Here is a 24002-nt window from a genome sequence, read left to right as displayed (position 1 = left end):
TGTGTTCATTACGCCTGCCAGGGTCCAGCCCACCTGCGCCTAGAATTAGATTTACTTTTATAACCTAAAATAATGGTCCAGGCACCATTATTCATTGCTTCTATCAAGAATCGCAGGCATTGGCCGACATTAGCTTACCAACCACTGCAAAAGAAAAAAGACAAAAGAGGCCTTCGAAGTCTGAAAGTGTCATGGCGTCGGATGGTAACCTTACACTTTCTCAATTCTTCAGTGCTACTAGTGGAAACCTAAGTATTAAACAAAGGAGAGTCACATAGTGGTGCCTCATGTTACTAACATTGTGGGGCGGACTCTATAGTTTTGCCAACACGACCTTCCCAATCCTAGCTCTTACCCTTTCTTGCGTCGTCAATAACTTTAACGTGTAAGGTATATATTGCCAGGTGTTTGACATCACGCCAAGATATTTGAAGTGTTACCCTGTAGATATTGGTCCGGTCTTATGATGGAATACAGCTTGTTTTCCTTCTCTTATACATACTGGTAACTCTAATTAGATGAACAAATAACACACAACACGTTTAGGACAAGGCTGTAGGCTATAAGATAGATCAGTGCTTGAACAGATAAAACACAAGTAAAATGAAATGAAATTTTTACTCATCTAGAAGAGCTTGCATTGCTGATAGATTCATTTTCTCCTAAGGAAGGAAGAAAATCCTACAAACGGAATCCACCACTAATTTCTGTTGGCATTGTCAACGTCTGTTGAGGTTTCACATGCTTGACCCTAACAAGATAATAAATTCCTCAATGTAATAGTCTGATACTTTCAGGCTGCCAAACTTCATTTATCATGGATTTTGTGTGTCTCGCAACCATGTTCCAGTCTTTCGCACTTAAACAGCCTATGACTTCCAAAAGAAGTCTTTTGACTTCCAAAGCTCAGAGAGCCTGTTATTTGCAGCTACATAATTCTTCACTTGGGCCCAAATCTATTCTAACTAAACCCATGGCACTACAACCCTGAAAGGGTCTTGGTCTACCAAACGACTGATGCTCAGCCCGAAGGTCTGCCGATTATGAGGTGTCATGTGGTCAGCACGACGAATCCTCTCTGCCGTTATTCTTGGCTTTCTAGATCGGGGCCGCTATCTCACCATCACATAGCTCCTCAATTCTAATCATGTAGGCTGAGTGGACCTCGAACCAGTCCTCAGATCCAGACAAAGATCTCTGACCTGACTGGGAATCGAACCCGGGGCCTCTGGGTAACAGGCAAGACCGCTACCCCTACACCATGGGGCTGGCCCCATATCCATTCTAGGGCGTTAAAATGGCAATGGTATGTAAGGCAAACTAGTTTATGCCCATGCCTCCTGGTTATCCACCATGTAAATTGGGCACTGCGTCTTGTTTTGTTTCACAAGATGCACAAGATCCCCCTTACGCATGTCATCGTGAACTGAAATATTATGCTCCTTCAACCACTCAATCAACTCATTCTTTCTTGCCACCATTGTTGGTGCTTTGTCATGAATGGCAGAGTGGTAGGAGGCATTGTCCATGATTATTATGCTCTTTTCAAGCACGTTGCTCAGCAGTCTTTCCTCAAACCATTTCTGGAATTTGCCACTATTCATTTTCTCGTGATAATCTCCAGTTTTCGTAGACTAGAGCACATACAAGCCGTTTGGCAGGAAACCTTGTGAGTACCAGCGTGATTCACTATAATTCTGCCCCCCCCCCCCTTCAAAACAGGTACTGTCATAGTGCACTCTATCAAATTATCTGTCTAGCCTTTACCCTGGAAATGAGAAGCATTAATCCACATTTCATCCAGCCATACAGTAGAACCAAAATTCTTGTCAGTCTCTCTCAGAAATCTGCATCGCCACATCACTATATCGCTTCTCTCCATCAGCACTCTTTGCCTGTTTATCTTCCTGTACCTAAAACCCAGATTCTTAACTATATCTCCAAGGGAAGATTTGCTCCCACTGAAAAGGTCACTGTTGTCAAGAGAACGAAGCAGTTTCTCAACAGTAGAGTGTTCTTTTCTATGGTAATAAGTGTAAATATGCCGACATTGCATCTTGTTTAAAAGAATCTAATTCCGTTGCCGTTTTAGGCTTATTACTTTTCTTCCCTGGTATTTCCAAGTTTGGACGGCCCCACCGGATGTTGCTCGGCAAAGTATTTTTTCCCAATGTTTATAACCAATCTGGTAATCTTGGTTGCATCAACTATTAAAAATGGTTCTTATGTCCATCAAAAGATGGCATCTGAGCAAGTTGGCCTTGCGTTTCGGGTCGCGCAGCTGTGAGCTTGCATTCAGAAGATAGTGGTTTCAAACCCTACTGCCGGCAGCCCTGAAGATGGCTTTCCGTGGTTTCCCAATTTTACTCTTTCTTCCCACTCCTAGCCCTTTCCTATCCCATCGTCACCCTAAGACCTTTCTGTGTCTGTAGGATGTAAAGCAACTTGTATTTAAAATATACATATATATATATATATATATATATGGCCTAAGTCCCCAGAATCTCGCATACGAAAAGTATAATGTGCCATTCATTTCTTTTGATTAGTGTTCCTTTTTCTAGTAGCAAATGGATTATGTGAAAGTATAGATAAAGGTTTCTTTTTAATATATAGTGGGCGGATTTCTATGACCTAAAAATCTATGATATATGTATGCATTTATGACCTATAAAATTCAAAATATGACTTGATGAATAGCATCTATATTACATAGAAAACTTTTATTACGATTGTTACAGGCTGCAATTAATTTAGAGTTTAAAAAGTTTTAATTCTTCTAAATCTTTAACCCAAAATCAACTAAAATGATGAATATTTCGTGAACTCATCAAGGTTACACTGCATTCTCCTAGACAAGGACGGACTCTGTGGAAGATATAAACACTACGAGGACGGTTTGAAAAGTTCTCGGAATCACCGGTAGATGTCAGTGCTAGAGCAACGAGTTTCCCACGCAATAATCACACATCCTTTGTGAGTGAACACGTGGCGCGTCAGTGCTCTAGCTGCAGGAGTGTGGTAGTGATGACTCTTTGTTGTTGTTTCCACATAGTGATTTGTGACAATGGAAAAAACTGAGATTCGAGCAGTGATTAAATACTTTGTAAAGAAAGGTATAAAAGCAAAGGAAATTCATGCCGACTTTCAGAACACACTGGAGGACTCTGCTCCTTCATTTTCAACTGTTGCCAAGTGGACCAGCGAGTTTAAATTTGGTCGAGAGAGCTTGGATGATGATCCACATAGTGGACGGCCAAAGAGTGTTACGACCCCAGAATTTATCGCAAAAGTGCATAAAATGGTCATGGAGGATCGTCGACGGAAAGTGCGGGAGATTGCTGAAGCTGTAGGGATATCTTCTGAACGGGTATATTATATTTTAACCGAAGAATTGGGTATGAAAAAATTATCCGCAAGATGGGTGCCGCGGCTCCTGACATTGGACGATAAACTCACCAGATTGGAAATGTCCGAATAAAGTCTGGCCCGTTTTCAGTGCAACCAATAAGATTTTTTGCGCCGGTTTGTGACTACAGATGAAACTTGGGTCCACTACTATACCCCAGAGACAAAACAGCTGTCAAAGCAGTGGAAACATGTTGATTCACTACCACCAAAGAAAGCAAAGGCAGTGCGTTCAGCCAGAAAGGACATGGCCTCAGTTTTCTGGGATGCAAAAGGCATTCTGCTGATAGATTATCTTCCTACTGGCCAAACAATTATGGGGCAATACTATGCAAACCTCCTAGACCAACTACAGGAAAAGATACACGAAACAAGGCCTGGTTTGGCAAGGAAAAAGGTTATCTTTCATCAGGACAACGCTCCGCCGCACACAAATGTTATTGCCATGGCAAAACTTCATGAACTGGGGTACGAATTGTTGCCACATCCACCATATTCACCTGATTTGGCACCATCAGACTTTCATCTATTCCCCAAGCTGAAAATTTTCCTCGGTGGACGGAGATTTTCTACAAGGGAAGAACTGACAGCCGAATTGGAGAGGTATTTTTCAGGCCTGGAGGAATATTATTTTCGAGATGGGATCAAGGCATTGGAACATCGCTGGACCAAATGCATTAGTCTACAGGGAGACTGTGTTGAAAAATAAAAGCAGTTCCACCGAGGTAAGATACTTAATTCTAGTACATTCCAAGAACTTTTCAAACCACGTACGTACAGTTACTTTCACTGTTTAATATTCAATCAGTTTTAATTTATACACAAAACGTATGTTATTTGAATGAAACATTCATACCTGATCTAGTCTCCATTATCAGAATTGTTGCAATTTATGACCACATGCATCTTAAGATTGTTGAATGAGAATCCCCTCCTGTTGTCGCTGAGTATCGTCTTGTAGCGAGAAGAACTTCTTTCGACATCACATGATGTAACGGGAGCGTACTTAAACAGAGTTAAATCACTTGGAGAAAATTCCTGGAAATCTGCAGTGAAGGGTTTCCACAAGGAATGTACTTATTCCACGCAGGTACACAAGTCCGTTATTTTTTCCAGTACATTTTCTAATTTTCTACATACTCTAGATGTTATTGTTCCTTTCGCATGCTTTAATTCCTGTTCAATGCACTTTAAACATCCTGTGCATCGCTTAGTTCTGCACCTGAAACTTCAAAATTGGACTTCATGTAAGCCAGGTCTGCTTTTAATGTAGTGCTTGAAAATAAATCTTGAGTGGTTTTTATAGAGGATGATTCTGCAGGATCAAAAGACTTCACGATCTTCTCCACGACATCCAAGTTGTTGCAATAGTATACTGCAGCATCAAGCCAAGTTCCCCATTGCGTTATAACTGGCTGGGGAGGTAGGGGTAGTGAAGTTGCTTCTCCTTAAAGTTTCTGAACGCGAAGTGGAGCTTTGACAAACACTTTCTTACAGTTCGATATTAATTTATCAACTTCAGAGTAGCTACTTCTAACTTCTTCAGCTGGCCTATGCAAGGCATGTGCAAGACATGTCACATGTATCATTTTCAGGTATAGCATTTAAGTCCCTTGGCTGCCTTCACTATATATGGAGCAGCCTCAGTTACAAATAGATAAATGTGCTCCCTCTTTGCCCCGTTTGGCCACAGCAGATTCATTCAGTTGTCGAAGAGAACTGCAATGGCGGAATGATTTGTCTTCTCTAGCACTTCACATGTCAGGAGGAACGTATCTCCAGGCTGGTCTTCCTTTAGCATGCCAATGATCACATTTGCTACATATCTTCCATCCACATCTGTGGTCTCGTCTAATGAAATCCATATCTTACTGTCTCCCACGCCACGCCTTATTATATCCAACATCTCTTCGTAACAAGGGGTTAGATAGTCCTTCCTGAGAGTAGATTCGTTGGGAACAGGATGCTTTGTATATTTTTCAAGAAACTGTCTGAAGCTTCGGCTATTTTCTTTAAAGGAATATTAGACGAAACCATCATCTTGCAGAGATCTTGTAAACACTGTGAACTTGATGTCGGGTTTCAAATACCAGATGTTGCCTATTTTCGAGTGCAGAATATCTAGTTACACAATTCTTGTGTTTTACAGTATTACAGTGTTGTTGCACAGAGAAGCGTTTTTCGGCAGTAACTTTTACCTCACACAATTTACAGAATAATATCACTCCATCCGTACTGATTTCACCGAACTCGCGAACAAAACTTCGCAACTTCCCACAAATTGAGACTTTCGTTTTAGGCATATTGAAAGGAACTGAATGACTGAAGCTCCCTAATGACCAAGGTCATTCAGTGTGTTGAAGGTGGAAGCAAAGACTTTAATATTACTTATCTAAACTCACAGAGTGTGCTGATGCTATGCGGAATATTGCACACTTTCGTGCATCGCCATGTTGCGGGCGCTTCAGCTTCGAATGCATGGCTAGCACGTGGTAATGTTTACAGACCCTTGCATGTTTTCGATTTGAATCATGCCTGTTAGTGGATCTGTTTTAGTATTATATGTGACGGAGTGATAATATATTGTCAAATATTTTCAAGGAATGTGGGAGGTGATACATTACAGTAATTTCGGCAATATTAGGCCTAAAGTTAGGCCTTACCTGTAGAATGGAAAGATATTGACGATGATGAATTCGTGTGCAGCCTTCATTTGTACAGGTTGCTATCAGAAGGGATCTGGTATTTATTTTCACATGTGAGTAGAAATTGAACTGTTATAAAATAGCTTTCATTTACCATAATCGAGAACTAAACAGGTTATAGGGTGGTTGATTCAGAGAACGCATTGACATGAAATTTAGAATATTTAGGCTTCTTCTTTTTTTGTTTGCCTTTTTCTAATTCATCGGAGATAATTGTTTAGAACTAAACAGCTGTTCTGAAAAAGGCTACATATTTTTCACACAAACTGTGTTGCGGTATTACAAAATTTGATAAACCTTGGCTAAAATCCGTAAAATATGATTGATACAACTTGATAAAACCTTTTAATATTAGGGTAAGGTATTGCTTCAAATTATCAATTATCTGAAAATGATTTATTAGTATCGTATGTCTTCATTTCTCCTATTTTTCCCTTTTGCTTTATAATAAAAAAGAATATGATTGTTATTAGGCTATTCCAGAAAAATCTGACAATATAAAGTGTAAATAAAGCTCATTACAATCCTGTCAATCCTAGTCTGCAGTAGAAAACGCTAAGCAAAATAACTGTTCCTTTAATCTTTTTTGTTTGCAAGTGCTTTACTTTCAGTTTCATCTATTTTCTCTCTGGTGTAAATCATGGTGCTCATATTAGAGAAAAATTAGAACACACTTTCAATTCTTATATGCTCAGTAATGTTGATTCAGAATGAGTTTGTAAAAGCAGTAATATTTAAGAAGATGGTATTATGAGGAGGGTTTTACATCTTAAATGACTGAGCTCGATAGCTTCAGTCGCTTAGTTCGGCCAGTATCCAGTAATCGGGAGATAGTGGGTTCGAGTCCCACTGTCGGCAGCCCTGAAGATGGTTTTCCGTGGTTTCCCATTTTCACACCAGGCAAATGCCGGGGCTGTACTTTAATTAAGGCCACGGCCGCTTCCTTCCAATTCCTAGGCCTTTCCTATCCCATCGTCGCCATAAGACATATCTGTGTCGGTGCGATGTAAAGCAAATAGCAATACAAATACATCTTATATGATAACATTCTTAGTTAAGCCTAACCGGCCGAGTTAAACGTGTGGTTAGGACCGCGCAGCTGTGAGCTTACATCCGTGATATAGTGGGTTCGAACCCCACTGTCGGCAGCCCTGAAGATGGTTTTCCGTGGTTTCCCATTTTCACGCCAGGCAAATGCTGGGGCTGACTTTAATTAAGGCCACGGGGTCTTCCTTCCCATTCCTAGGTCTTTCCTATCCCATTGTCGCGATAAGACCTATCTGTGTCGGTGCGACGTAAAGCAAATTGGAAAATTTAAAACTTAAGGCTAAACCATGCAGAGAAACTCAAACTAGCCCTAGACATTCATTTCATTATATGAAATACACTATAGAAGACTAGCAACAGTGTAACAAATGTCAGGCAGCATTTCCCTAAATCCAAATCACACAATAATGATAACTTAACTTCTGCTCATCCAATTACGTTATTTCATATCCAAACCAAACCAAAACCTATGGCACAACAGGCCCGAAATGCCATGGCCTACCAAGTGACCGCTGCTCAGCCTCAAGGCCTGCAGTTTACAAGGTGTCATGTGGTCAGATCCTCTCGGCCGTTATCTCACCATCAGATAGCTCCGCAACTGTAATCGTGTAGGCTGAGCGGATCTCGAACCAGCACTTAAATCCGGGTACAAATCTCTGACGACCTGGCCGGGGACTGAACCCGGGGCCTCCAGGTTAGAAGTAGACACGCCACCCCTACACCGCAGAGCCGGCATTTCATATTCAGAAAATGATAAAACATGTGTCTGATTGTTTTAGAAAGATTTCTGCAGTCATGTCCTTTTTAAACATTGTGTTCAGAGAAATGAGTAAAATTTGCTGTAATGATTTATCAGAGAGGAATCATAAGCTATACCTTTCATAGAAAGACTTTATATCACGGGTTTCCTTTTTTGTTGATATTGAAAATTATTGTTATTGATACAGGAGTTTGTAAATATTTAATTTAGGCCTATGTGTTCTCCAGTCTGCTGAGAGACAGCCACATTTTATCTCACGATATGTAATCATACTTAAGTTGTAGCCTGCTTTTTGAACATGTATTCTTATTTTCAATGAAGCTAAATTGTAGAGTCTGGGTTTCTCAAGAGACAGATTGTCATGTGATCCTCACCTTTTGAGTCTAGCCTTCTTGCCATACGTACAGTGTTCAAACACATCAGTTACAAACATACCCTTACATTAAAGTGAGCGACATGATCATTTTCGAGGTACCGGTGGTGTATTTTTGTAGTACTGTATTTTTCAGTCTTCTTATTCAGTCTGCTAAAGTTTTCTTTTTTAGGTGCGCCACAATTACCTCTGCTTTCATGTAAAGAATAGCCCGGTTTCCAGGAATTGACCCAGCTAGCAAACAATAGCTCCTATCTGTTAGATACATTCCATACACTACTTTAGAATGGTTCTTCAGTAGTATATTCCAGTCTATCCTGAAAAATAATTTCTAGAGCTTATTTTGATTTTTATAAAACAAAATTAAAATTACCAAAATATGCCGTTATAATGATATTTTGTTCAAAATATGCCATAAAGCTGAAGAAAGCCTAAATATGCATTTATATGCCCAATAAAACCTGTTTGATTTTGATTATCGTGCTTGGAAACGTGTTGAAAATAGAAGACTATAAGATATAATGTTAAGGTAAAAAATATGACTTGTCCATAGAAATCCGCCCCCTGTTAATGGGTATAGTTTCCTTCCTTGTGATTCTGATTTAGCTCTTATACACTGAGTCACGGGAAAGGGTTTCCCACCAGAAAATGTGGCTGTATGACCCCTGAGTGTTGCGGCTAGCTACAGCGTATCTGAGCAGTCTGTCACAGACACCCGTGTCATGAAGATGCCAACACGTCGCGAGTTAACAGACTTCGAACATGGGATGATCATCGGCGCACATTTTACGTGTCATAGCGTTGCGGAGATTATACGTGGAAATTCGGGATTCTGAGGACGACAATGTCGAGGGTGGATCTTCAATATCGCACGTAATCTGCTGCATGGGAAGACCACAGGTGTTTAACGAACAGACATCACGTCGCCTCCGCAGAACCACACTGGGCGCTCTACCAGGACTGTAAGGAAGCATTTGGATTGCATATGCTTCATCAGCCAACGAGAAAACTCTTGTCCCTTTCCTGACACTTTGACACAGAGCTCAGTGACTTGCATGGGTCTGCGAACATCAGCAGTGGACCACGGAACAGTGGCAGCATGTGACATGGTCTGATGAATCCCGGTTCAAGTTATATTGAGCTGAGAGTGTGGCGTGTGCCCCATGAAGCTGTGGATCCTGCATGTCAACAAGGTAGTTTCAGGCGGGAGGTGGCTCAGTTCTGGTCTGGGTGGCATTCTCATGGTTGCAATTAGGTCCATTGTCCAGGTGCAGGGAGTGCTGACAGGTGCAAGTGATGTGGACATTCTTTCAGACCATCTGCATCCCTTTCTGGTCTGACCGGGCGAGTTGGCTGTGTGATTTGGAGTGCACAGCTGTGAGATCGCATCCGGGAGATAGTGGGTTCGAACCCCAATGTCGGCAGCCCTGAAGATGGTTTTCGGTGGTTTCCCATTTTCACGCCAGGCAATTGCTAGGGGTTGTACCTTAATTAAAGCCACAGCCGCTTCTTTTCCATTCCTAGGCCTTACCTATCCCATCGTCGCCATAAGACCTATCTGTGTCGGTGTGACGTAAAGCAAATGGCAAAAGAGTCCTGGATTGGCCCTCCAGAACCCACCCCATCTTAATCCAATCAAGCATTTGTGGGATGCTTGTTGATGCTGGTGTACACTCCATGAACCCTGCACCAACTACACAAGACTAATCGATGGTAACAGTGCAAGATGCATGGGTCCAGATCCCTCCAGAACGATTCCAACACTTTGTCGAGTTGCCTTACTGTATTGCTGCAGTTTTGAGGGCTCACTAGAGCACTAATGTACCGTTTACAAAAGCTTTTGACACCATCAATAGGACTATTCTTATAGAGACATTAGAAATGATCATCAGGCATCAAAACTATCTGTAGTTCAGTTCTTAAAAGTTTCAATTTGACATTTGAGTGCTGCCTTTCGGTAAAGGCTAGGGTAGAGAGGGGTAAATATGAGACAAGATCAAAACTTTCATTTTTTGGTATACAAGAAAATATATTTAAATTATTGTCAGTGATAAAAATTGTGTTAAATGGCATGCTCAATTCAATTTTAAAAGCAATTTTGCTCCAGTTTATATACTTCTTTGTTAAAGAAAATTAAACTCCTTTTTTGTCCGACAATTAGGATAAAAAGAAGACAGTGTGGGGCAAATAAAAGACAGCATTATATCTCCATACAAAAAAGAGGTAGAACAATAGGATTGCAGAAATGAGACACAGCATATTTCTTTTAGTATAGTGTGCTGAAAAAAAATATTATTTTCTCCAGTGAAAGTCAATTTTTACAAGAAGTAAATAATCGGCTGATGTGTTTTAGGCACTAATTTATGACAGTTAATAGTTCAAGAAAATATCAAAAACAAACATTGTAGATAATCTGCAAATATTATTTTTCAAATACATCAACAGGCTGAGAGAGTCTCCGTGGCTCAGGCGGCAGTGCGCCTGCCTCTCACCGCTGGGTTCCGTGGTTCAAATCCTGGTCACTCCATGTGAGATTTGTATTGGACAAAGCGTAGGCGGGAAAGGTTTTTCTCTGGGTACTCCAGTTTTCCCTTGTCATATTTCATTCCAGCAACACTCTCCAATATAATTTCATTTCATCTGTCATTCATTAATAATCGCCCCAGAAGAGTTTGACAGGCTTCGGCATTGCAAGTGATGCGAAGGGCGAAACATGTCTCAAATGGAAGTGGTAACAAATTCCTAAATTTTTAAAAATGAAATGTGTTGAATAGGTGACACTATAAACCCTTTAGCATCCTACATATAGGCTTCGGTAGCCGGCACAGTTCCTATCCTCGCTGTTAGATGGGGAATTACTGGAAACAGGCTGTGGAAAACAGTATTGCTCTACAGTAGTTTCACTAGTACCAGTATAGGCGTAGGCTAATTCTGAATATCTGCATGGACTCTTACCTGAACTTTCTCTTTTTTTTTTTTTTCTTTTTTTTTTTTTTTCCGCCTCTTGATTATTTACTTTTTAAACTGAATGGGAAGTCTGGAAACAGCACTTCCCAAATCCTGGTCACTCCGTGTGAGATTTGTATTGGACAAAGCGTAGGCGGGAAAGGTTTTTCTCTGGGTACTCCAGTTTTCCCTTGTCATATTTCATTCCAGCAACACTCACCAATATAATTCCATTTCATCTGTCATTCATTAATAATCGCCCCAGAAGAGTTCGACAGGCTTCGGCATTGCAAGTGATGCGAAGGGCGAAACATGTCTCAAATGGGAATGGTAATAAATTCCTAAAGTTTTTTCGGTAGCACTCCAAAGATAAACCAATATAGATGCTTTCAGCATGAAAACAGAGCAGCCAACTATGCAAATACAAAATAACAAGAGATGTTTTGCATGTACATTTGTAAGTTTTCGTGCCAAAATTTTCATGCATAAAAAATTAATTCAGTGCAAATTTATTAAATCTATTTTATATGATTTCACTGTAAGATATGCTTCTATGCATATTAAAGAGTGCTGTGAATCAATTTTTTTTTCTCCTAGTAAATGGTGCTCATAATAAGCTTGTCTTTTATTTTCTCCACTTTCTATGCGTCTCATATTTACCCCTCCCTACCCTAAAGTGAATGAATAAACAGCCAGTCATAGGCAGCTGACCATTCCGAATAGAGCACGTCAGACTTCAGTTCCAGTTACCAGTGTTGTCAATCTGTTGTTTACTGTAACCATGTGCTATCAACTGTGTTCTGTTGTGCTTTCTTTGTAGGGTCTTTGTGCTGGATTTTTGTTTCGTTTATATATTGTAGTGTACTGTTTATAAATTCATTGTTTAGCATCTTTTAGTAGTATAGCGTAGCTCATTATATGTGGTGAATAGTGTGTAGCAAGGTACAAACTAAAGTAGGTGGGTTTTATTTAGTTCTTCGTGCCACCTTTAAAACTGAATTTTGTTTTGCTGTATCATGTCTGGTTAAATGGCAGTTGTATAAGATATTATTTTGTCATTATGTAAAATGTTCAATACTTAATGTTGATTTAATTACACATGCATAGTAGAGAAATAAAACATACAAACTAAACAAGTCAGCAAGCAAAGTAAATGATACTTTGATAGCTTACTCAGATTTACTCTGTCATGTTTTTCTGTTTCACGTAGAATTTGCATATTTTTGAAGTTCGTGATTACTCTCTGGAAGGGTCACGTGCAGTCGACCAACAGTAATCAGCAATCATATTTACATCCCAAAGTGCCTGGTAGCATCATTCTGCATCTTTGAGATCCTGGTGGAATCCTTCTCCTTGTTCTTCACTTATGGTTCCTAAATTTGGAGGGAAATAGTCCAGATTTGATGCTAAGAAATGCAGCTTTAGGCTCATATTACAACCGAGTTGGTTGAACTCGTCCAACATGTTTCTTACAATTTCTTTGTATGGTCCATCAATTACTCCTTTAATTTTTGCATCTTATAATGTGAAAAATTTTGTGTGTAAATATTTGAAGCAATTTTTGACCAATTTCTTAACATACTGTTTCATTATTCCCAGTTTGATGAATACTGTAAGTGTGGAAGTAATTTTTTTCATTGTCAACGAGACTTACATTCAAGACATTTTTGTATCATTGTTGAAGTTGCTCCCTTTGAGGCCTATGTACAGTATCCCAATGTTTATTCCATGTCCTGCTATCCCATGTCATATCCTACGAATGTGACTGGCTGGGGCCTGGAAAGGGTTCTAAATGCACTAAAGCTCTGCAATGATAACACCAAATAAGAATGGCCTAATGCCGAATCAACTATATTGAAATAGTATTGAATTCACTGTACATATATTTACAAATATATACAATTTTATACAATTGGTAAGATTCGTCTTACTTCTAGGGAACTTCCTAATCTGCACACATTAGAGCTACTTAAGAAGTCTGGTTCCCTATCTGTACTTCAGTTATTACTAGTTGATACTTATCTTCCGTGATGATTGCTGTCTTCCACGACGTAGTCTTTCTTCAAGTTAGATGATCACTCGCTCACATAAACACTCGCTAGTTTCACTTACTTCCTCACTGTTACCCAAGAGAATGCAGTTCTGTTACCTCTACTTGCTAATGTCTGTATGACTCCCCCGGTGTTGGACTCGGTAGATGTACAGGATCTACTTCTTCCGTGGTTACCTCTTCCCAACTGTCTGATCAGTCCTTGGCCCCGCTCGAGTCTATAATATGAATACTCTGCACCTCTGCCATGAGCTTTCCCTTGAACGACTTCTGTAAAGATTAGTGACTACTTGGTGGGCTCCTCCAGAGACCTCCACTTGTCTTTAAAAGGTACAGCCAATGTCTCTTACCGCCACATCCCTTAAATAAGTGTCTTTATATTGCCGATAGAAGATTAAGAGGATCGGGTTCTTACCCAAATACTTGTACTGTTCCCTGGTCGCCTGTTGCTACCTGAAAGGCTTTCCTTTCGTACTCGCAGCTTTAACTAATCCGCTTAAGTGCTTTTTTCCCACCCTATACTCTCTCATCCAAGTGTAGATGATTTCCCGGAAAACTGCCTAAGATTACTTGTTAACAGTGACTGGTAATTCTGACTTCGAGCTCTTTCTGAATATTGTCTCGCGACTTGACCGGCTTACTGTCCTACTGGACTTCCTTGCTCCCGACTTCTCGCTGCGACTCTGCTCCCCAACTTCCAACTCCCAACTAAGTAACTAACTAACTAATCTTCTTGGTCCCTCCTTAAGTCACCTTTGGTGTTCTCGAAACTACCGTGCCCTGTCGACTTCGTATTCCTCGTGATTCTGATTTGTCGTTTTCCTATTGGTCAGTAATATCCCTTCCTTAATGAAGTTATAATCTCTTAATTGTTCCAGAAGCCTGAGAAGCTGAAATTTTCCTTTCTACATGCGTTCTGTAAGCTTCGCTCCATTGCCCTTTTGACCGTGTACGCATCGTGATAAGGGATTCACAAATATCCGGTGTGTACCTAAGTGTTTCACCATGCCTGGTTGGTTTCAACTTTTCAGAACTGCATTGTCTTACATGTCCAATACATTTCTTAAAATTATTTCCCTATATAATTATTTTTTACTCTGACACTTTAATCCTTTGATATACACTTAGATTGCATTGCCTTTTCCTGACTCTTATGACTCTTATTTTACATTACTCTTTGTACTGGGAGGTTGCGGTTCGATTCTGAATTGGACCGTTTGCTTTATTGTGTACAGACTGCGGGCGGCGGCGTGTCAGCGGCTCGACACCCATTCATATAGGAAACAGGGAACTTTTGTGTAGCCTTTTGGTTGTCCCAGCAGAATTCCAACGACCTTCATATCACCACACATTTGCCACTCATCCTCGTGATATTTAATTCTTTCAAACGCGAACTTTAATGTCTTGTGTATTCCGGATAGCATTATGGAGTGTGCAAGTGGTATGGAATCCAGAACGTTGCTGTTGTGAAGCAAAATGGCCTTAAGAGTTCTTTTGGAAGGGTCAACAAAATGGTGCTAGTTGTAAGGATCATATTCTTTCTCTCCCAGTTGATGCAGAAGGTTTCAAACATCCGTACAAAATATAACTTGATCTCCTTGTGTATAATCTTTTTTCAAAATTCTTTCTCCCGATTTCTGTACCAAGAAAATGTAACTCCGGATGCCAACATATTCTTTTAGTGTAGTTTTGAGCCAGTTCACTCTTTTCTTTGGTGGAATCGCTTGTCAAATCATTAAATTCAGGTTGTGTAAATTTGTTTGACCGTGTGTCATATTGATGTGGCTTGAAGTCCATTTCTTCAGCATCCGATTGCAAGGAACTGCTTTCAGTTTCATCACTTAGGTTACCAGGTGGAGTAGGTGCTGGTAAGTCAGGTCCATGAGTAACAGGCTAAATAGCTGACAAAAGGTTCTGTTTTTCTTATTGTAACTGAAGACGTTATTCATACAACAATAATAGTTGTCATGATTGTTCTGCTCTCACCATTGCATGGGTATAGAAAATGGCATTGCACTTTCTTTTGTCATCATATCAGTAGCGAAGTTGCTTGACACAGGTATTGCATGCAATAAAAGGTGCGAAAGATTTGTCTTCATCTCCAACTTTCAGTTGGAATTAAGAAAAATCAAATTTCCTCGCAATGAAACCTATTTGACGCACCTTGGAATCGAACAAACAAATTCCACAAATGTAGCAAAACTTTTGAGGACTTTGTTTACACTGCCTTCTATCTGTTAAACTACCTCACTCCTCATTTCCCTGGTATGCGTCTTCAGTGACAACCTAGGCTATCAATGACAGCTGTTGGTGGAGCTGTGAAGGATCAAACCAGCCTACGTACTGCACCATACCCTGTCCCTGTGTGGTGTATCTCAGCGTAGGCGCTGCGTGGTGCGTCCGAAAAAGGGGTCTGAAAAGTATGTCTAACTAAAATTATCATAAAATTCTGGGACAGGTTCTCTGATACATCTTGGTGAATGAGAACTTGGTCTTACACGCAGTACAAAACACCTTTTCACGTTATTTATCCCCACCGCATCATAGTCAAGACTCCTCACACCCACAAGCACACAAATGTGCCACTTACAATAGTGTGGTCAATCATGCTTTTAAAATACCGATGTCCAAAGAAAACTTAAATAAAGAATTAAATATTGTGTGTGCCATTGATAGGTTCAATGGCTACAGCAACTTTTTTATAGAAAGAATAATCAATAAATTTAAACATCGTCCTAAGACAACATTATTAAAAGAAAAATCCAATTCTTTCACTTTTTCCACTTTTACTTTCAATAAAGACGTCTATGGAATCACGAACATTTTTAAGAAACACAATTTGAAATGGGTTTCAGAAGTATCTAAAATGTAAGATCTGCTGGTTTCCACATAACTTTATTTGTATAATTTCAATTTTGGGACATTTATTGATATTGCAGTTACACAATTAGAAATGTTTTGTATGTCTTTAAACAGTTCATTAGCACATTTTTGACATAGTTTAGACATTAGCTGCATGATATTTCAAAAACCTATAAACAACTACCCTACGGAGGTATTTGTTAGTGAAATTACGTCAGATGATTAGAATTAATAATAATAACTAAACATAGCATTGTTGATCTGATGACATTTTTTAGAAACTAAGAACTGAATTCTGCTCTAAACATGTGTAGTCCTCTGGACCCCACTACACTGATAATGTTCCCCAAGTGTCATTACAGTTGCTGAAGGTGAAATAGTTACTGAGCGTTTTACAGTTGTCTATTACCACCCCTGGCTGGGAGAAAACTGAAGAATGTCATCCTTCAAAAGAAATTTAATGGTTTGTTAACACCGTCTGATAGGCCAGGATGTTTAATGTTTACTGATGCCTGCTAGATATTCAGTGGCCATCTGAATGACAAGAGAAAGAGTAAATGTTTTAGGGACCTTTGTGACCAAATGAGAGGACGCATTATATTTTCTGATAAATAGAGAGTTTATCTCATTTTAAACATAAACTAACAGAAGCAAACAAACAAAAATTTAAATCTCAGCTAGTTCTTTACCTTCCAGGTCCAAAAGTGTTGAAAGGGTTATTAGTGGTAGAATGGGTCGCTGAGGTACTATGATGGTGAATAAAGGGCCCATATTCGGAGGAAGTAAAATTAATGTCTGTATGCCTCTTAGATGGTGCTATCTGTAATAGTGACTACAGTACTCGCCAAGGGGGGTAAGAAATGTATCTGAAAGGGTAAAGTATGTGGTAAAGATATGTTAAGAGATTCTTATAACAGAGATTAGGCTTTGGAACAAAACTTGATCTTTGCTTGTATATGTATAATAAACTATAGACTCTGTGATCTCATATTTCAGGTATCCTTTGACAAATTACACATTTGGGACAAAAGAACCTCTTTTCGAAAAAGATCCCTCGGTACCAGCAAGATTTCAGCGTATGAGGGATGAATTTGAAAAGATTGGAATGCGTCGAAGTGTTGAAGGAGTATTACTTGTTCATGAGCATGGCTTACCTCATGTACTACTTCTCCAGCTTGGGACTACATTCTTCAAGTTGTAAGTCCCTTCTGCTAAGTGATTCAACATTAATTGGCAGGGCTTTTCTTCTTTTTTTCACTTAGTACCTTCTTGAGCCCAGCTTACGTATTTACTAAAAATGCAGATGACATGGGAAGTAAAGTGAAAGAATGAAACTTGAATTTAATTGAGTATATTTTGTATCTAGAATTTGTGCTTACATTCCCCAGGTAAATAATGTTAAGAATGTTAAAAATGAAAAGGGTGAAGGGACACATATTTTGTATGAAGGTAAATGTGAAATCTGTGGTTGACTGTAGTTTGTTACTTTATAATAATAATAGTGTGTACAGTGGCATCTTACAAGATTGGATATGGCAAGGAATTATTGAAGGAGTACCCGAAGAAGAGCTGGCGAATGGCGGGAGCTATTTACTATATCGACCTGTCTTGAAAGAGAACAGCACCACCAAGATAAGACCTGTTTTTGATGCCTCTGCGAAGTAGAGGAACACCCTGTCTTTAAATGATTGTATTGAGAAAGGACTTAACCTTTAAGAGTTGATTCCTAGTTCATGACCGAAGTTCAGAGAAAATGGTTTTGGAGTGATTGCAGATACAGAAAAGGCATTTCTCCGAATAAGCGTCCATCCTAGAGACCATGACTTTCTAAGATTTTTTTGGTGGGATAGGGAAAGTACAGGAAAGATGAAAGTGTTTTGTCACAATAGAGTGTTTACAGTCTTGCATGTCCTCCTTTCTTGTTGTGCAGTCAATGGCTGTTTTAATTAATTTTGTTGGATAAATACCAAACATGTCAACAGATATCTTTTACATGCCAACATGCAGAGTTGAAGGGACTTTCACCCGACCACCTGTTTTGACAGGGTTGTCATGGTTTCTGCCAGTGGATGGGAAAAAAAACTGGTTAATTCCAGCTTTAAACCAACATGAGCATTTTAAATGTAGTTCCTGGTAAATGAAAGTTTCTTTCAGAAGAAAAGTCTTCTTCATCTTCTCACTCTTATCCAGGGAGCTACTAGGTCGGGCAGTGGATCATTGATCTCCATCCACTTCTTTTACTTCTCTGGAAACGCAGAGATATATGTATCCGCTTAGCTCTTCATTCTGATCCACCTTGATGCTTCATATAGACCGTTATTACAGTGGGCTCGCCACATACAGGCATTTTATAACTATAGTTTCGTTTTTATGAGTTTCGACTTGACAGTTAGCCGGAAGTCAGCCGGTGGTGCCAAATTGCTACGAATACAAACAGCTGATTTACGATACGCAACACGAACAGAAATGTAAATAGTGGAATATAAGTCTGCAATCAGTTATTCTTTGTACCAACATACATGATTCACGTAAGATTAATAATAAGCAACACATTTAGGATAAGGCTACAAGATAAAAATATCAGTGCTCGAACAGATAAAACGTGAGAAAATTAAATTTCTACTCACCATATAGAAGATCCCGCGTCGCTGTTAGATTCACTTTCCCGTTACGAAGGAAATCATCCTACAAAGCGAATATACCACTCATTTTTCAGTCACTATCGGCATTGTTGAGGTTTCACTCTCGCTTGACCCTAAAGAGATAATAAAGTCTTCAACATAATTGTCTGAACTACTTTATGCCCTTCCTTCTGGCTATCCACCACATAAACTGGGTACTGGGGCTTGTTTTGTTTCAAGAGATGCATAAGATCCCCCTTCCCCATGTCATCGCAGACCGAAATATTGTGCTCCTTCGACCACTTAATCAACTCATTCTTTCTAGCCGCCATTGTTGGTGCTTGTCAAGAATGACTCCCTAACATTACAAACAATTTCCCGGGCCTGGCTCCTTAGTGGAGTACCGCGTCCAAAGGGCTTTCTTCTCTTGGGAGCTTCATCCTTAGACGTAGGCGTCGACATGACAGAACATCAAATTCACACACGGGCTGAAAATTAACCTACTATATAACTACCGAACGAAATATTAAACTAAGCTACTGTATAAAATAGATCACCTGATACACACTATTTATTACAATATAACACGCTATACCATTAAAAATACTAAACAATACATTTATAAACTCTACACTATGAAATATACACGAACAACAACCTAGCACAAAGACACACACAGACCGCGAAAAGAACTGAGCACAATACAACACACAGCTGATAGCACGTGGTTACAGTAAACAACAGATCGACAACACTGCTAACCGGAACTGGAGTCTAATGCGCTCTATCGGAGCGATCGGCTGCTTATGATTGGCTGTTGATTAATTCACTTACCCTCCGCCAAAAGGCAGCGCTCAAACGTCAAGTCGAAACTCATAATAACTGAACTATAACTGCCAGGTTTCAATGAGGCTGCCCCTAACCTGGAGAACAGATGCTGCCTGCGGATTTTAGTAGCATTTACCCCACCGGGGGACCAGCATCATACTAAAGTAGCTTCTCCACTCAAAGCCATTATTAGCCCAGTTAGAAAGTCAGATTATTTGAACTAATGGCTGTACAGTTCAATTCGTCCTGTAACAGATAACTCTGGCCAGACTACTTTCAGTAGATAGTAAGGCTGATTGATTTTTAAAAAGTGACAGAGAATTGTTTGGTCTGCAAAAAATATTGAAAATTGTAAGAATTGGTAAACTTTAAAAGTGTAAGAATGCCGTTTCCAAACTGTCATACTGATTACTAGACCTCGGATTTTTAGGTGCTAAAATATTATTTTAGGTGCCCAAAATAGGTCAACAAATATCAAAAAATAGTTTCTAAGATATATTTTAGGCAGCTTCAATTTTTACATATTTTAATAGGCATCAGTTAAAATACTTACCACTTGCATTTTGCTAAATTAATTATAACTCATTAGGGGAAATTATAGAACAAATTTTACGGACGTCTTTGTTGTAAACGTCATAAAATGTAATTTAACCATCCGGTGTGAAGTGGGGAAACTCCTGTAACCACTGTTAACTAAAGATGACTTGGAAGCTGACACTTTCAGCATAATGCACATACCAAAATGTTTTCACAGAAAGAAATGAAGAGTTTTGTTTCCAGTGGGTCAGTGGACACTTATCTCCTGCCTCATAACTCACTGACTACAGGCATGTTTATTGCAGGAGGTTCTTAAGGAGTTTCGGGGTGTGTGGTTTACAGCTTTTCGGTTTTAAGATTTTGTTTTAAGTATTTCAAGAATATACTGTTCAAAATACTGGAAATGAACCAGCAAATATTTTAGTTTCTTGGAATAAATTAAAAGCAATTTTAGTCAATTTAGGAGTAAAAAGTAGGAATTAAATGCCTGAAATGTGTAACTACAGCTTTCAAGAGACATGAATATTTTCTTCCATTAAAATGTTATTAAACCCTGACATTTGTAATATCATCAATCAATTCTGATCTGCATTTAGGGCATTTGCCCAGCTGGCAGATTCCTTTTTTTAAATGATTTCAAAGAAATTGGAAATTTATTGAACATCTCCCTGGGTAAATTATTCCAATACCTAACTCCCCTTCCTTTAAACGAATACTTGTCCCAATTTGTCCTCTTGAATTCCAACTTTATCTTCATATTGTGATCTTTCCTACTTTTAGAGACACCACTCAAACTTACTCGTTTACTAGCCTATTGTCATTCCACGCCATCTCTCCGCTGACAGCTGAGAATAATGTCTAATAACGGACAATTCGTATTGGTATTACATAACACTTAGTCGAGCAGCTCGTCTTCTTTCTCCCAAGTCTTCCCAGCCCAAACTTTACAACATTTTTGTAACGCTACTCTTTTGTCAGAACTCGCCCAGAACAGATCGAGCTGCTTTTCTTTGGATTTTTTACAGTTCATGAATCAAGTAATCCTGGTGAGAGTCCCATACACTGGAATCATACTCTAGTTGGGATTTTACCAGAGACATATATGCCCTCTCCTTTACATCCTTAATACAACTCTTACACCCTCATAACTATGTGCAGAGATCTGTACAGTCCCATTTATTTGATTACTGCAATGAAGATATTTCCTTATATTAACACCTAGATACCTACAGTGATCCGCAAAAGGAACTTTCACCCCATCAACACAGTAATTAAAACAGGCAGGACTTTTCTTATTTTTGTGAAACTCACAGCCTGACTTAACCCTGTTTATCATCGTACCATTGCCTGCTGCCCATCTAACAACATTATCGAGGTCATTTTGCAGTTGTTCACAATCTTGTAACTTATTTATTACTCTATACAGAACATCATCATCCGCAAAAATCCTCATCTCTGATTCCACTTCTATACTCATATCATTTATACATATATATGAAAACATAAAGGTCCAATAATACTGCCTTGAGGAATTCCCCTGTTAATTATTACAGGGTCAGGTAAAGCCTCGCCTACTCTAATTCTCTGAGATCTATTTTCTAGAAATATAGCAACCCATGCAGTCGCTCTTTTGTCTAGTCCAGTTGCACTCATTTTTCCAGTAGTCTCCCATGATCCACCCTATGAAATGCTTCAGACAGGTCAATCGCGATGCAGTCCATTTGACCTCCTGAATCCAAGGTATTTGCTATATCCTGCTGGAATCCTACAAGTTGAGCAACTCTCCATTCATTTGAGTCATGCAAGCAATAATTAAATAAGTACTTCAGATATGGTTCTATATCCCAGCCCATTGTCTTTAGTATATCCCCAGAAATCTTACCAATTCCAGCCGCTTTTCTAGTTTTCAACCTTTGTATCTTATTGTAAATGTCATTATTATCAAATGTAAAGTCTAGTACTTCTTTAGCATTAGTCACCTCTTCTATCTGGACATTATCCTTGTAACCAACAATCTTTACATACTGTTGACTGAATACTTCTTCCTTTTTGAAGATCCTCACATAAACACTCCTCTTGTTCATTAATGATTCCTGGAATGTCCTTGGAACCTGTTTCTGCCTTAAAGTACCCATACATCCTTTTTCATTTTTCACTAAAATGTGTATGACTGCCAATTATGCTTGCCATCATGTTATCCTTACCCGACTTCTTTGCTAGATTTAATTTCCTAGTAAGTTCCTTCAATTTCTCCTTACTTCCACAGCTATTTCTAACTCTATTAATGGACGAGTTGGCCGTGCGGTTAGGGGTGCGCAGCTGTGAGCTTGCATCCAGGAGATAGTGGGTTTGAGCCCCACTGTCGGCAACCCTGAAGATTGTTTTCCGTTGTTTCTCATTTTCTCACCAGGCAAATGCTGGGGTTGTACCTTAATTAAGGCCACGGCTGCTTCCTTCCCATTCCTAGGCCTTTCCTAACCCATCATCGCCATAAGACCTAACTGTGTTGGTGCGACGTAAAACATATAGCAAAAAAAAATCTAACTATTTCTTTCCAACTTGCACCTCCGTCTTAGTCTCTTTATTTTTCTGTTATAAGAAGGTGGGTCTTTACCATTCCTTACTACCTCTAAAGGTACAAACTTATTTTCACATTCCTCAACAATTGCTTTAAACCCATCCCAGAGTCTGTTGATATTTTTATTTGCCGTTTTCCACCAATCATAGTTACTTTTTTTAAAGTCCCTCATGCCTGCTTTATCAGCCATATGGTACTGCCTAATAGACCTACTTTTAAGATCTGGTTGTATCAGCAGCACGTCCAGGATATTTTTCCCTCTACTTGGTTCTATCATTTTCTGAATCAGCTGTTTTTTCCATATTAGCTTATTTGGCTTTTGTTGGTCATGCTTCCTGTCATTCGCATTACCTTCCCAATTGACATTTGGTAAATTCAGATCTCCCGCTACAATCGTATTCCTTTCCATGTTGTTTCCCACGTACCTAATTATCTTATCAAATAATTCTGAATTTGCATCAGCGCTACCCTTTCCTGGTCTGTACACTCCAAAGATATCAAGTTGCTTATTATCTATAAAAACAAGTCTTACACCTAGAATTTCATGTTTGTCATCTTTAACTTTTTCGTAGCTTACAAATTCCTAATACCAATATAAATGGTCCGTTATTGGATATTATAAATTTTCCAGCTAACTCGTTCCTGGTTGCCAGTGTTTTGCCCCCTTGTACTAGGCTGGGCTCATCAGTTGGTACCTAGCACACCCACCAAGACGCGTGGCTAGTGCATACCACGGAGGCCACTGCGTAGACTAATTGAGCCACTGGCAGTGCCAATGCACTAGGAGAGACTTTGTCTCATTACCAAAAATTGATGCCTGCTTGGCGATCAGATGATACAGATGTTGATTCCCATAGGGAATCTGAAATATTTGTTCCGAATGAGTAAATTTATAATACTAATATAACGTTATTGGACATTATAAATTTTCCAGCTAACTCATTCCTGGTTGTCAGCATTTCGCCCCCGTGTGCTATGAACAAATATTTCATATTCCCTATGGGAGTAACATCTGTATCATCTGATGGCCAAGCACGGATCAATTTTTGGCAATGAGACAAAGTCTCTCATAGTGCAGTGGCCTCCACGGTATGCACTAGCCACATGTCTTGGTGGGCGTGCTAGGTACCAACTGATGAGCCCAGCCTAGCACACGGGGGCGAAATGCTGGCAACCAGGAATTAGTTAGCTGGAAAATTTATATTGTCCAATAACAGACCATTTATATTGGTATTATAAATTTACTCATTCGGAACAAATATTTCAGATTCCCTATGTATCAGCTTA

General features: G+C 39.4%; 1 protein-coding gene across 1 annotated transcript in view; it reads left to right on the top strand.

Annotated features, from left to right (window-relative positions):
• The window catches only part of Cpsf5 (cleavage and polyadenylation specificity factor subunit 5), a 131037-nt gene that overhangs the window by 2615 nt on the left and 104420 nt on the right, over window positions 1-24002 (top strand). Inside the window, exon 2 of the mRNA XM_067145724.1 lies at window positions 17148-17348. Coding sequence (XP_067001825.1) covers window positions 17148-17348 — 201 coding nt within the window. The remainder of the gene's footprint in view (window positions 1-17147; window positions 17349-24002) is intronic.

This window comes from Anabrus simplex, chromosome 4 (assembly GCF_040414725.1).
Source record: "Anabrus simplex isolate iqAnaSimp1 chromosome 4, ASM4041472v1, whole genome shotgun sequence".
Classification (NCBI taxonomy): domain Eukaryota; kingdom Metazoa; phylum Arthropoda; class Insecta; order Orthoptera; family Tettigoniidae; genus Anabrus; species Anabrus simplex.
The sequence above is the reverse complement of the archived record's forward strand: the minus strand, read 5'-3'. Positions and strand labels throughout refer to the sequence as shown.